The sequence below is a fragment of the Aquila chrysaetos genome, chromosome 22, assembly GCF_900496995.4.
Source record: "Aquila chrysaetos chrysaetos chromosome 22, bAquChr1.4, whole genome shotgun sequence".
NCBI lineage: Eukaryota > Metazoa > Chordata > Aves > Accipitriformes > Accipitridae > Aquila > Aquila chrysaetos.
The window spans coordinates 10,611,562-10,623,308 of record NC_044025.1 but is presented as its reverse complement, the minus strand read 5'-3'; the positions used below and the strand labels follow the sequence as shown (position 1 = coordinate 10,623,308).

The 11,747-nt window shown below is 50.5% G+C and overlaps 1 protein-coding gene across 1 annotated transcript; it reads left to right on the top strand.

The window, feature by feature from the left end:
* The first annotated feature begins 8,078 nt into the window (after positions 1–8,078).
* On the top strand, positions 8,079–10,795 carry DUSP1 (dual specificity phosphatase 1). The gene is made up of 4 exons (XM_029998410.2): positions 8,079–8,576; positions 8,744–8,892; positions 9,011–9,230; positions 9,744–10,795. Exons 1-4 carry the CDS (start codon positions 8,207–8,209, stop codon positions 10,112–10,114), a joined length of 1,110 nt encoding a protein of 369 aa, XP_029854270.1. The 5' UTR covers positions 8,079–8,206; the 3' UTR covers positions 10,115–10,795.
* Positions 10,796–11,747: the final 952 nt, after the last annotated feature.

Here is an 11,747-nt window from a genome sequence, read left to right as displayed (position 1 = left end):
TAACCTTGTGGTAATCGGATCGGTTTTAAAATCAGAGAGCGTCTCTGTCTCCCCCCTATCGCTGCCAGTGCAGCCCCTCACCAGACCCGGGGGTTCCCGCCTGCTGCCCCGAGTCGGGGCTCAGCAGGGTCCCCGTCCACGCGAAGCTGTGACCATCGTGGGGCTGTCTGGCTGCTCGTGCCATCCAGGAGCTGCCACGTTCTAAGGAAAGTCTCCCCCGGTTGTCAACCCCTTCCATTTTAGGGCTCCCCTCAGCCTGCTGCTTTAATGGGATGCCTTCTCCCTTTATCGGGAAGGGAGTTTTTTACACTACAGCAGCTGTAAAAAAATACTCTCTAAGAAGTGTATTCATGCGAGCGTCCCTTTGGCTGGGCCTCTATCTAAACAGAGCTCAGCATTTTGTGCGGCGGCCGAGGTGAAATCACAGCTTGCGATGGGCTCCAAGAGCCACAGGGCATCTGGCCACGCGTGTGGCCACCCCCGGGAGAAACATCCCATGTTTGGGCAAATTCGTTTGAGCCAATGCTGCTGTATGACTTCACTCCGCATTCATCCCCATCGAGAAACAGTTTGTCCAACACTTTGGAGGACAGCACGAACGCTTGCTAGACTCACCTGAAGGTTTCACGGCAAGGCAATGAGATCAGCTCAACACTGAATTTTATTGAGTCAAATGGGGCATGAGCAACGCGAGTAAGTCACGGGTGGCCATGACAAGGCATTTCATGGACAAAGAAGTGGGTCGTTAGATCCCTCTCCTGGATATTGTGCCCTGTCCCACTCAAGGTGACGTTCAGAGGATACTACACTGTGAGTCACTCTGCCCCGTATGGTCTCATATACTTCTGAAAACAACACAGTGGGCCAAAGTTTGGCTTTTTCCACAGCCTAAAGGTTTTCATATTCAAAACAGTCAAGTGTTATTCTCTCCTATGACTAATACTGTGTTTTCACTAACCGCTATTACACACAAACACCACCTCACTCTATCACATGAGAGAATCATGTCATATTGCAAATATTTTAACAAACTGCATAGCAGAAAATGAATAAGCAGTTCTGTATTTACTAATATGGGGGTATTTTTTAACAGTTACAAATGAAATACAAAGATTGGCTATAAACGCCTTGGAAGCTCATACTAAGAAAGCACAGAAAAAGATGCATGAATAACAAAGGGACTCAGATGGAGCACGTGCAATGCCATATCCACTGGAATTTCTTTGTGCTTTGTTTCCCTTACAAGTTTCTTTATTTTAGTACATCCTCTTATGAAGTGTCACTCTTGGGTCTCCACACTGAGTTACTCCATAGGCCAAGAATGTGGGAATCATGGCTTTTGATAACAGAAACCTCACATTATTTCAGACAGTTTACAATTGCTTTTGCTGTTACATCCTCCCCTTCTGTCTCCTCAGCAAATAACCCCTTTCAATGCCATTAGACGGTGAGACTCATTTAGACCTGGAGGATGGTACGAATGGTGCAGATGAGCAGCGTGAGTACACCGGGAGAGCCTGCCTTCTGGGTCCTTAATTCCTGCACTTAGCATGGGACTTCAGGAGGGCGCAGAAGTACCTCCCTATCGTCTCTGCAGCTTTCAGTCCTGACAGTCCTAGAGAAGTCCAAGCTGCCTACACCCACCCAAAGTTATTCTTGAGTTGGGAGCAGTTAGTATGTGCGGGGACTCTGAGCACAAAATTCTTTCCCACTGTAGCTGGTTGCACTGGCTTTACAGTCCCTTGTACCTACAAGCTGGTGGGAAGAGATGTAGCTATAGCTAATGGAGAACAGGTTTGTGCTGCCTCCAGGACAGGTAACAAGATGTCAGACTCCAGCTGTATCCCTTCCAGCTCTGCTCCATCCTAATAGGCACAAGCCAGAGTAAGTCCAGGCTCAAAATCAGCCCCTCTGCCCTTCTGTTGGTTACTGTATGCCATGTACATTTATGAAGCCTTCATCTCCCTTTAAAGATAAGGAGAACAGAAGAACAACATACAAATGGCAGTGCCTCAGCAGCTCTTACCTCAATCTTTATGAGAGCGGATGGTTCTGGGAATATGAAGCTCATACATAGTCACTGCGCCCACAAAACACTGACATCACATGACTAGCAATAAACCCAGCTCTCATGTTTCTGGATAGGAAAGCACGCCTCTCCCTCCTTCTTGGTGCAAGGTACGTCATTTGTTTTCTATTCAAGTTCACCCTCCTCCCACGGAAGCCTTGCCTTACCATACTAGCCATTAGAGGATGTTATTGAGAAAATACACATTCGAGCAGTAGGAAGAATAATTTCCCATAAGTATATTTTATTATATATCTAATACCTTTCATCTTGAAATATAAGAACTTTACAAATACAGTGATTTTATTGAATAAATACCCTTATGCCTAGTGCATGGCATGATTCATAGCAGATTAATAGAGGCAATTAAATGTAAGATTAAATTGCCTAAACCATTTGCCCTACTAAGCTGATCCCAGTGCTGTGAACTGTATCAGTGCCACTAATTCCCAGAGATTTTCCATTGGAGGCAGGTATTTAATGATTTTGAATATCAAATCCATGGTATCCCAGACTGGCTGTCTAATGCCTGTAATCATGTTAAAACGCAGCACTAAGCAACTTGCCCGAGGCAGCTCGGTGAGTCACTGGAAGAGAAAGCAGAACTCCTGACTTGCATTAGCTGCTCAAGCAGACATGGAGCCACTTGCAAAATTATGACGGGGGACTGTCCACGCTGCAGACTTCGCAAGTGTCTTGCGTTTCAGGCCATGAGATGCCGCGTGTAGGGCCCTGTGACAGGCACACACACATGTATGGGGTCATATGGTGCCAGGCGTGCTGTCTGGGCGCCTTGGGTCGTGTAACCGAGCGGCAGATGCAGAGCTGAAGGCAAGCCCCCAGCTCCAGCGCGGGGCTGGCTCCGGGGGCTGTCACATTTTGGAGCTGGCAGCGCGTGGCGTGCTGCCCGCGGCGTCACGAAGCGACGGGGAGCTCATGGCCCTGCATTAAAAATACAGCAGAGAAAGGCTTGTGGTGAGGAGCCTGGAGTCCAGGGAGTGACCATTACGGTCCACGCGTGGGTAGGAAAGGCACCCACTGCTGCCAGCGCCTGCTGTCCCCCCACCTCTGCCCAGAGCCCTGGGAGCCGGAGGCAGCGAGCAGTCCGGGGCGGGCAGGTGAACAGCGAGCTGAGAATTCCTTAGGCAGGGCTGGGAGAAAGGGGCTTTCCTTATTCCTCAGTGTACCTCTGTATCCAGGATGTGTCCTCAGTCGAAATACCCGAGCCGCTCCGCCAACTATTTTCCACTCAGCAAGAAATAGTTACACATTGGATGTGGCACACAGAAATACGGCTGTACCAGGTTTTCCAGCCTGTCCCTCTGGGAGTGAGACCCCAGCCCAGAGCTGGTTTTCATGCTGTTGGGACTAAACCTTCTGCTTCCCCACTACCCCACCTCATCAACTCCAACCTGAAGAATCTGAGGCAGTCTGAGCTCAGCCAAACCCTGGCAAAAGGGTTAAATCTCAGGATTTAAATGCATAAAAAGTAATGTTTTCATTGTAGTATGAGTCATCAGTAATTCTATATTGTTTATGTTCTGTTTATTGTAACGTTTCATTGCTGAATCCTTTTCTTTGTCTACTTTCTTTTCTTTTTCTTTTCTTTTTCTTTTTTCCTTCCTTCCTTCCCTCCTTCTTTCTTTCTTTTCTTTCTTCTTCTTTCTCTCTCCTCTCTCTCTCTTCTCTCTCCTCTCTTTCTTCTTCTTTCTTTTTCTTTCTGTTTCTTGTGAATCTGTGTCTCTGTAAAACCTGTCCAAATATTTACAAAAGGAAATGCTGGGTTGTGAAACTGAATTCGGAGAAAATGTTACACATGCTGAAGAAATGCATCCAGCACCATTTCCAGATGTTCCCACATGCATTTTTGTTCTGTGTCTCAAGCATTGAGGCTTGATCCTTCATATCTTTATTCAGACAAAACTTGCAGTGAGGGCAGTGAGATCCAGGCTTAGGTCAGGTCCAATGGTGCTGTAATTCTAGCTTCGCTGGAACGGTTCGGGACAGATTTTGGCCATGAATGACTAATTAAAATGCCTGAATAACCAGTATGACTGGGTAACCGGTTTGTGCAATGGGCCAGTTCCAGGCCAGTGGTTATCTACACTTGTCACCAAGTTGCTAACAAATTGGCATCAGTGTCACTCAAGGCAGAAGCTGTCTGCAGCCCTCTATTACCCTCTGAGCTAAATATCAACCAGGTTGCACTGGGAGACCCGCAGCCTCTGGAGAAAGCCAGCCAGGTCTCCGGTCCCGCTGAGACAAAGACAACATGCTCAGCTGCGACATGATGAAATTGCCATGAAGTAATTTTCCCAAGAAGTCCCTAATGCCATGAGTGAGGGCTCACACTCATGGGGCTTTCATGTTGTTACGAACTTGAACATATTTTGGCAGAGCAACGTGGGAACTGCTAAAGCCCAGGGGGAAAAGGGGGCCAAATGCCAGCAGTGGGACCCATCTGCTCAAATCAAAGCATCACCTCCCACCCCCACACTTCATGCTCTTGTTTCTATTATTACCCTTACAATGACATTGTGGCCCAAGTGCAAACACGGATTGTTTTGGAGGAAGGGGTTAATTTTGTATTTCCTGGCTTTTGTTAAGACAGGAAATCTAAACCTTAAGAAAGTCATTCAGGTCAGGGTGAGCTCCTAAAAGCCATTTCAGCCCTGTTTTGTATTTTCCTTTCTTTCATTCTTATGGCAGGTTTATTTAAGAAAAGAAAACAAAAATAGAGTAAAGCAAGGAAATAGCTAGTCCAGGATTATAAGTGATTAAGTACACACTGCCACATGTGATGAATTTTTTTCTTCCTGATTTGCACTGGGTGTAAACAAGACCAGATTCAAAAGTCTCATAATTACATAAGTCCATCGAAGAGCAATTATCATTGTTGCGGAGGCAAATTCCCTTTGCGCAAAGGCCTCAGCTGGATGTCTTCCCTGCACTGTCTCAGAGCAGCCAAGGTCCACGGTGTCTGGCCCATATTTACTGTTCATATGATGCTGGTTAACATCCCAGCTGGGAAGGTGGTTGTCATTGAGAGCACATTCTCACTTAGCGGTGCAGATGTCAGATATGGCAATGCCTTTAAACCTGGCAGAAATTGAGGTTGCCAAACTGGAGGAAAAAAATCTCAGTCTTTTAGCTTTGTTTTCCATGTGGGACACTGAGAAGAGTTTGGGACAACAAGAAAGAAGGCTGTCAGTGGCACAGGGGTACCTGTGTCCGTGAGCCAGGGCTGGCTGCTCCCACTAACGAGACACTGGTGGCACAGCACCATTAAAAATACTGCTTTCCATTAAAGCGTTCGAGTGAAGCCTCTCAACCCGTGCTCCTGCTCCTGGAACGCACAAGGCTTTGGGCTAGTTGGAGGAGCTCAACATCCTGATCAAGCCCCCTGGGAGAGGGATGTTCCCAGCCCCTAACCCCTAACGCTTCTCCGCTTAGGCTGAGCAGAGTCCTTGTCTCTTCTGTGCTCCTGCCCAGTGGTGCCTTAAATCGCTCCTGCATCACACTCCAAAGGAGTAAAGTGAACAGATTCCTGGACATATACTTACAGAAAGGTCAGCGTCTGAGGTCCATATCCAAAGGATGAAATTTTCTTTAGGAAAAGGTGACGAATCAAGTCCTGTCTTGTGGCCATCTGCTATACTGGTTTCTGCTGCAAAAAGCTGACGAGCGATTGATCATTGATAATTCCTGCCGTTCGGCTCCTTAGAAAAATCTGTGTAGGTTGGTGTTTGACAGATGACGTGCAAGCTCAGCAGAGCTTGGCCATGGCATGGTGTCGCAGTGATACCACGTCTCGTGAGGAGTTGGCTCGGAGCGCATCAGAGGAGGACAGGCGGGTCCGCTGCTGCCTGTGGTGTAGCCCATGCTCCCTGCTCGCCTCCCATGCGCTCGAGGTGCGCAGGGACGTGTGTCACCCGCCCGACCGGTGGGCCCCCTGATTCACACCCAGCGATCCGCTGTGGATGGCTGCGGGGTCCCAGTAACAGAGTGGGTGATGGTGTGGTTGAGCGGAGTCATTTCCCAGCACTGAAGTGTATCAGTGTTTCTCTCACAATCTGTTTCCAACCCACTGTTGAAAGAACAACAATAAATAAATGGAATGAAAAGTGCAATCGCATGTTTATTTTTAAGGAATGTGTTGAAAAAACAGATTCGCTTTGAGGCTGCAGTTCTGGCAAAAACCCCACTGCTCAGCAGAGCAGAGACAATCCTGTGATAAGTGGGTGAGCTGGAGCTGGCACTCGCCCGCCCGTACCCTTCCCCACGTCCCCTCCTCCCGGCCACCCATGGGAGCCTGGAAAGCCCTAGAGCTCTCGGCCAGATGCGTTTAGAAGAAGGTCTGAGCTGGTAAAAGACTGGGGGACACTGGTGGGGGAGAAGATGGAAAATTTAAGAAGGAGTGATGGTAGGCAGGCAGTCCACGAGGCTGATGGGGCAGGACGGTGGAGAGGAGCCCTGGTGTGAGGGGTTGGATGGAGAGGTGTCCTCTGAAAGGAGCAGCTGAAGAAGTGAAGCGAAAACACAAAGCTGCTGAAAGGGGTGAGGAAGGAGCAGCGCAGCTGGGGCTGACAGCGTGGGGGGGGGAAGAGGAATTGCTGGGAAAGGGCTGGGGGAAAAGGGCCGAAGTGGGAGGAGGTGCTGGGGGGGCAGCAGTGGCTGGGGGCAGCGAATGGCTGGGAGCTGGTGGAGGCAGGGAGGCATCACGGGGAGGCAGGGGAAGTGGAATCAACACTGACTGGAAGCCCTGAGTAAGAAACACCCGAGTGTCTTGATGGAAGGCGGTCGCCCACAGGGAAAAGAAAACTTTTGGGAAGTGCTGATGCACTACCAAGGGGGAAAAAAAGAGAGCTCCCACTACTCCACTGCCAGTTACTGGGCAGCCCCAACTTCTGGGGGTGTTGTCGGTGGGGAAAATGAACTTTGCATGGGCTGCAGATCTACTACATTTTTTTCCTTACACATAAAACATGATGGGAACGGCTCTCAAATATATTTACATTATAAATATATATACATATATATGTATACACATTAATATTTATGTGTAGGTATGTCTGTACATGTATATATGTCTATGCATGAATACAAATTTATGTATGCGTATGCTCATTCTCTTTATACGTATATTTTAGGAGAATAAGCATGCCCGCACCCAAAGCTCCACATCCCCCCGCACTGCTGCTCCAGCAGCTTCCTTCCCCAGCAATGCTCTGGTTTCTGTGGGAAACGGGGGAGCGTCCAGTGCTGGAGGGGGGACAGACAAAGGCTTCCCCAGCCTAAGGGACGGGGGACAGCCGGCAACGAGGTGGCCCAGCCCCACGGCACCTGCGCTGGGAGTGGTGGGCACAGGGGTGGGGATGCGTGTTGGGGTGGATAGGTGTGGATGAGGGGGTGTGTGCACGCGTGTTTGTAGGCGTGTGTATGTCTGGGGGGGGGTGTATGGGTGCACATCTCTGTGTTTGTGTATGTATGTATACGTGGATGTGCATGTATGCGTGTGGATGTGCATATATAGGTATGTTTATGTGTGTATTTATATATGTATGTATATGCGTGTCTGTAGGCAAGCATGTGTGCGTGTGTCGGCACCTGTCTATGTTTCTGTGTGTGTGTATATGTAAGTGCGTAGCAAGTGCTTGTGTGCGCATAGGTGTGTGTCTATACGTGTGTATATATGTGTACGAGCTTGTGCGCCTAGTACGCGAGCGTATGTGAGTGTGTGCCTGTACGCGTGTGCCTGTATGTACATGTGTATGTCCATGTGCGCGCGGATGCATGGGGGGGTGCGTGTGCGCGCATACGTAGCTGTGTGTCCCTGCCTCTGCGCGGCCCCGCGGGCGCGCTCCGGCGGCCCCGCGGCACATGACGTCATGCCGGCGGGGCTGGGCGCGCCCCTGCTGGCGCGCCGCCAGGTGACGTCTTCGCGGGCGCCCACGTGACGCGGCCCCATTGAGAAAACGCCGGCCCGGCGGCGCGGCCCTATATAAGGCGGGCGCGGGCGTGCGGGGCCGGACTGGGTCGTGCGGCGCTTGCGCTTCCGCGGGACCCCGGCACCTCCGGCACCGGCCGCGCCTTTCTCCTCTTCCATCCTCCTCCTCTCCCCTCCTTCCCGCGGCCGCCATGGTCAACCTGCGGGTGTGCGCGCTGGAGTGCGAGGCGCTGCGGGGGCTGCTGCAGGAGCGCGCCGCGCAGTGCCTCGTCCTCGACTGCCGCTCCTTCTTCTCCTTCAACGCCGCGCACATCCGCGGCTCCTGCAACGTGCGCCTCAGCACCATCGTCCGCCGCCGCGCCAAGGGCGCCCTGGCCCTGGAGCACGTCGTCCCCAACGAGGAGCTCCGCGCCCGCCTGCGCCAGGGGCTGGTCCACACCGTGGTGCTGCTGGACGAGCGCAGCGCCGACCTGGAGCTGCCCAAGCGCGACAGCACGCTGCTGCTGGCCCTCGGCACCCTCTGCAGGGAGGCCCGCGGCGCCCGCATCTGCTTCCTCAAGGGTGAGTGAGCCAGCGAGCGGCCCCGGGGCCGCCCCGGCCGCCGCCGGAGGGGAAGCGGGAGCTGCGCGCAGCCGGCCCGGCGGTGCCGCCCGCGGGGCTCCGCTCGCTCCCCGCGCCGGCCGCGCAGCGCTCACCCGGCGCCCCTCTCTTCCCTCTGCCCCCCGCAGGAGGTTACGAAGCTTTCTCGTCCGCCTGCTCCGAGCTCTGCACCAAGCCGGCCGCCCCCACCGGCCTCAGCCTGCCCCTGAGCGCCAGCAGCGCGCCCGGCAGCGCCGACTCGGGGTGCAGCTCCTGCGGCACCCCCCTCTACGACCAGGTGAGCTGGGGGCGAGAGCGGGGGGGGGGGGGGGGCGAGCGAGGCGGTGTGCCGCTTCGCTGGGCTGTTTGCGACCCGCCGAGCGAAGTTAACCGCTTCTCTGCCCTTTCTCCTTTAGGGTGGGCCCGTGGAAATCCTGCCGTTCCTCTACTTGGGCAGCGCTTACCATGCCTCCCGAAAAGACATGCTGGATGCTTTGGGGATCACGGCGTTAATCAACGTCTCGGCCAACTGCCCCAACCACTTTGAAGGGCACTACCAGTATAAAAGTATCCCCGTGGAGGACAACCACAAAGCAGATATCAGCTCCTGGTTTAACGAGGCCATTGATTTCATAGGTAAATGAGTTCTCCTTACGAGTCTGTTCTTTTTCTGGGGTAGTGTACCCAGGGAAGTGATTTTTGGGCGTTATTTTCCCCGGTAAACCCTACATTTGAGACGGGGGAATTTCATTCCGTTGGGGAGATACACGCGGGGAACGTTCCCATTAATTTTATTTTACTCGAAGGAATAATCTTAGCTTCGCAAAGCTGTTTGAAATCTTGAATCAAGAGGACTGGTCTTGCAGAGAAGAGCTAGTGAATTTAAGCGGATCAGTATTAAAGTAATCTGGCAAGACTGCTAAAGTGACCTGGAGGAGCTATTAGTATAATTGGAATTGGAGCCCAGAATGAAAATAGCTAGACTGCTGGTTCCCTCAGGACAAAGGCTCTCTTTGTCTCAGAAGCGCGGGGTGCACCTATTAGGCTGAGGAAGGGATGGATTAAAGAAATGTAAAACAGCAGCCTGTGCTTTCCCACCTCTGGAAGCAGTGGGACTTGTTTGCTAACTGTGTATTTTAACTCTTTCAGACTCTGTTAAAAATGATGGAGGAAGGGTATTTGTGCACTGCCAGGCTGGCATTTCCCGGTCGGCAACCATCTGCCTCGCCTATCTCATGAGGACCAACAGGGTCAAACTGGATGAAGCCTTTGAGTTTGTGAAGCAGAGAAGAAGCATCATCTCCCCGAACTTCAGCTTCATGGGGCAGCTGCTTCAGTTTGAGTCGCAGGTCCTTGCCCCCAACTGCTCAGCAGAAGCTGGTAGCCCTGCTATGTCAGTATTGGACAGAGGAGCATCGACCACCACGGTCTTTAACTTTCCAGTCTCCATCCCTGTTCATACCTCGTCCAGTGCTCTAAGCTATCTTCAGAGCCCCATCACCACTTCCCCGAGCTGCTGAAAACTGGGTGAAAATAGGGTCAGAACTCGGACTTACTGTCTCAGAAGTGCAATAACTGCAGGCACAGTGTCATCAGTCACTTGTGGTTTTGTGGGGAACCATCCATGCATCCTAGAACAGTGTCGTAAACGGAGAGGAGCTCACCTGCTGCCAGAGAACTAGGTGTTACTGACTTTTCTGCCGACTTTTAAAGCCAGTACCTGGATGTCTACACAGAGATCAAAGGACACTGTCTCTTCCTGAGCTGTTCCTCCTTGTCTTCTGTCTGTCCTAAGCCTGCTCCATGTTTAGTAGCATGCTCACCAGTATTCCCATTCCTGGACACTTTGAGCAACACTGATGCTGTCCCCTTTTATATGACAGTCCTATTTATTTATTTTTACATTAGTGCATTGGGGTTTTTGCCTTCACAAACCTAAAGTTTCATTTCTAGAGAAACAAAATACCTCAGTATTTTTTGGTACTGTAATCCTGTGTGTGTATATATCTGTCAGCTCTTCTTGTTTCCCCAAGCACTGACGTGAAAGCACCAGGCGAGTGCTTTTTTGAGTTGCCAAGGGTTGTATGTTTGCTGATTTATTTATGATGTGAAATAATATATTTCTTCTTCTGAAGACATAGTTTTGTTACATGATTATAACTTTTTTATACAAACAGAATAAATTATGATATTTCTATTGAGGCGGATGATACATTCTTTAAAATCTTGCATTTTACAGTCCCAAAACTAATGTGGAAGCTCCCAGCTGAAGAGCTATAAGAGAAGTCTGAATTGTCAACTGCTGACATCAGATCTTGACTGAACCAGATAGAAAAATGGGTTTAAACAACATAATTGACTAGAAACTACTGCTGCTTCTTAACCTGAGCTTTTCTTTGTCCCCATTTAATTAGATGCAGTGGCAGAGAGCCAAGGCTGGCTTCTTAGCTGTAAGGTGGATTTGGCTGCAGTGATGGCCACAGTGCTGTAACAGTTTGAACCAGCTGAGACTTGGGCACAGGGCTACAGTAAAATGAAAATAGTCCCTCCTAGGAAGGAAGAAGCTTCCTTATTGCTTGTTTACTTTTTAATGCTTCAAAGGTTAAGTCTAAAAATTAACCTGTTGGTAACAGATCTCCAATGGTTGTGAGTTTGTGCCAAGGTGTTTTCTTTTTCTGTCCCACCCACTTGATTGCTTTTTGCAACTCAAACTGCCTCTGATTCCTGGAGTGAAGTATTTGGTTTGCTGGGCTATCTCTGTAAACAAACCAGGGCATAACAAGAGATCAGGTAACCAACAAGTCACTTGTTTTCTTACCCAGACGCAAATAAATTCTTCTCCTTCTGCAGATGCTCACTAGAGTGACTTTTATCTGGCATTTCAGTTGAGGCAATGAAAAGAGTTTTATGTCGTGTATCAAAAGCCAGGCAGGGAAGCTCTAACAGCCCAGCACTCCTGGCAGCTCACGGGCAGGAGCTGCAGGGTGAAGGTGATGGGCAGCAAGCAGTGCAGGGTTAATGCTGTGTGGTGTGACAGAACTGCACATCTTTCTCCATGGGGTGTGTGGGGCAGGATGTGTATGGGGGGGAGCAGTGCTGCTGTGACATACCCTTCCCGGGGAAGCTGATGTGGAAGAGATGCAGCTGGAAGCT

What these genes read in the sequence shown, in the direction of transcription:
- DUSP1 (XM_029998410.2), top strand. Translation starts at nt 8,207, where the DNA reads ATGGTCAACCTGCGGGTGTGCGCGCTGGAGTGCGAGGCGCTGCGGGGG. An exon ending in GCACCCCCCTCTACGACCAG is followed by an intron (nt 8,893 to 9,010) that starts GTGAGCTGGGGG and finishes TTTCTCCTTTAG; the next exon opens with GGTGGGCCCGTGGAAATCCT. An exon ending in CGAGGCCATTGATTTCATAG is followed by an intron (nt 9,231 to 9,743) that starts GTAAATGAGTTC and finishes TAACTCTTTCAG; the next exon opens with ACTCTGTTAAAAATGATGGA.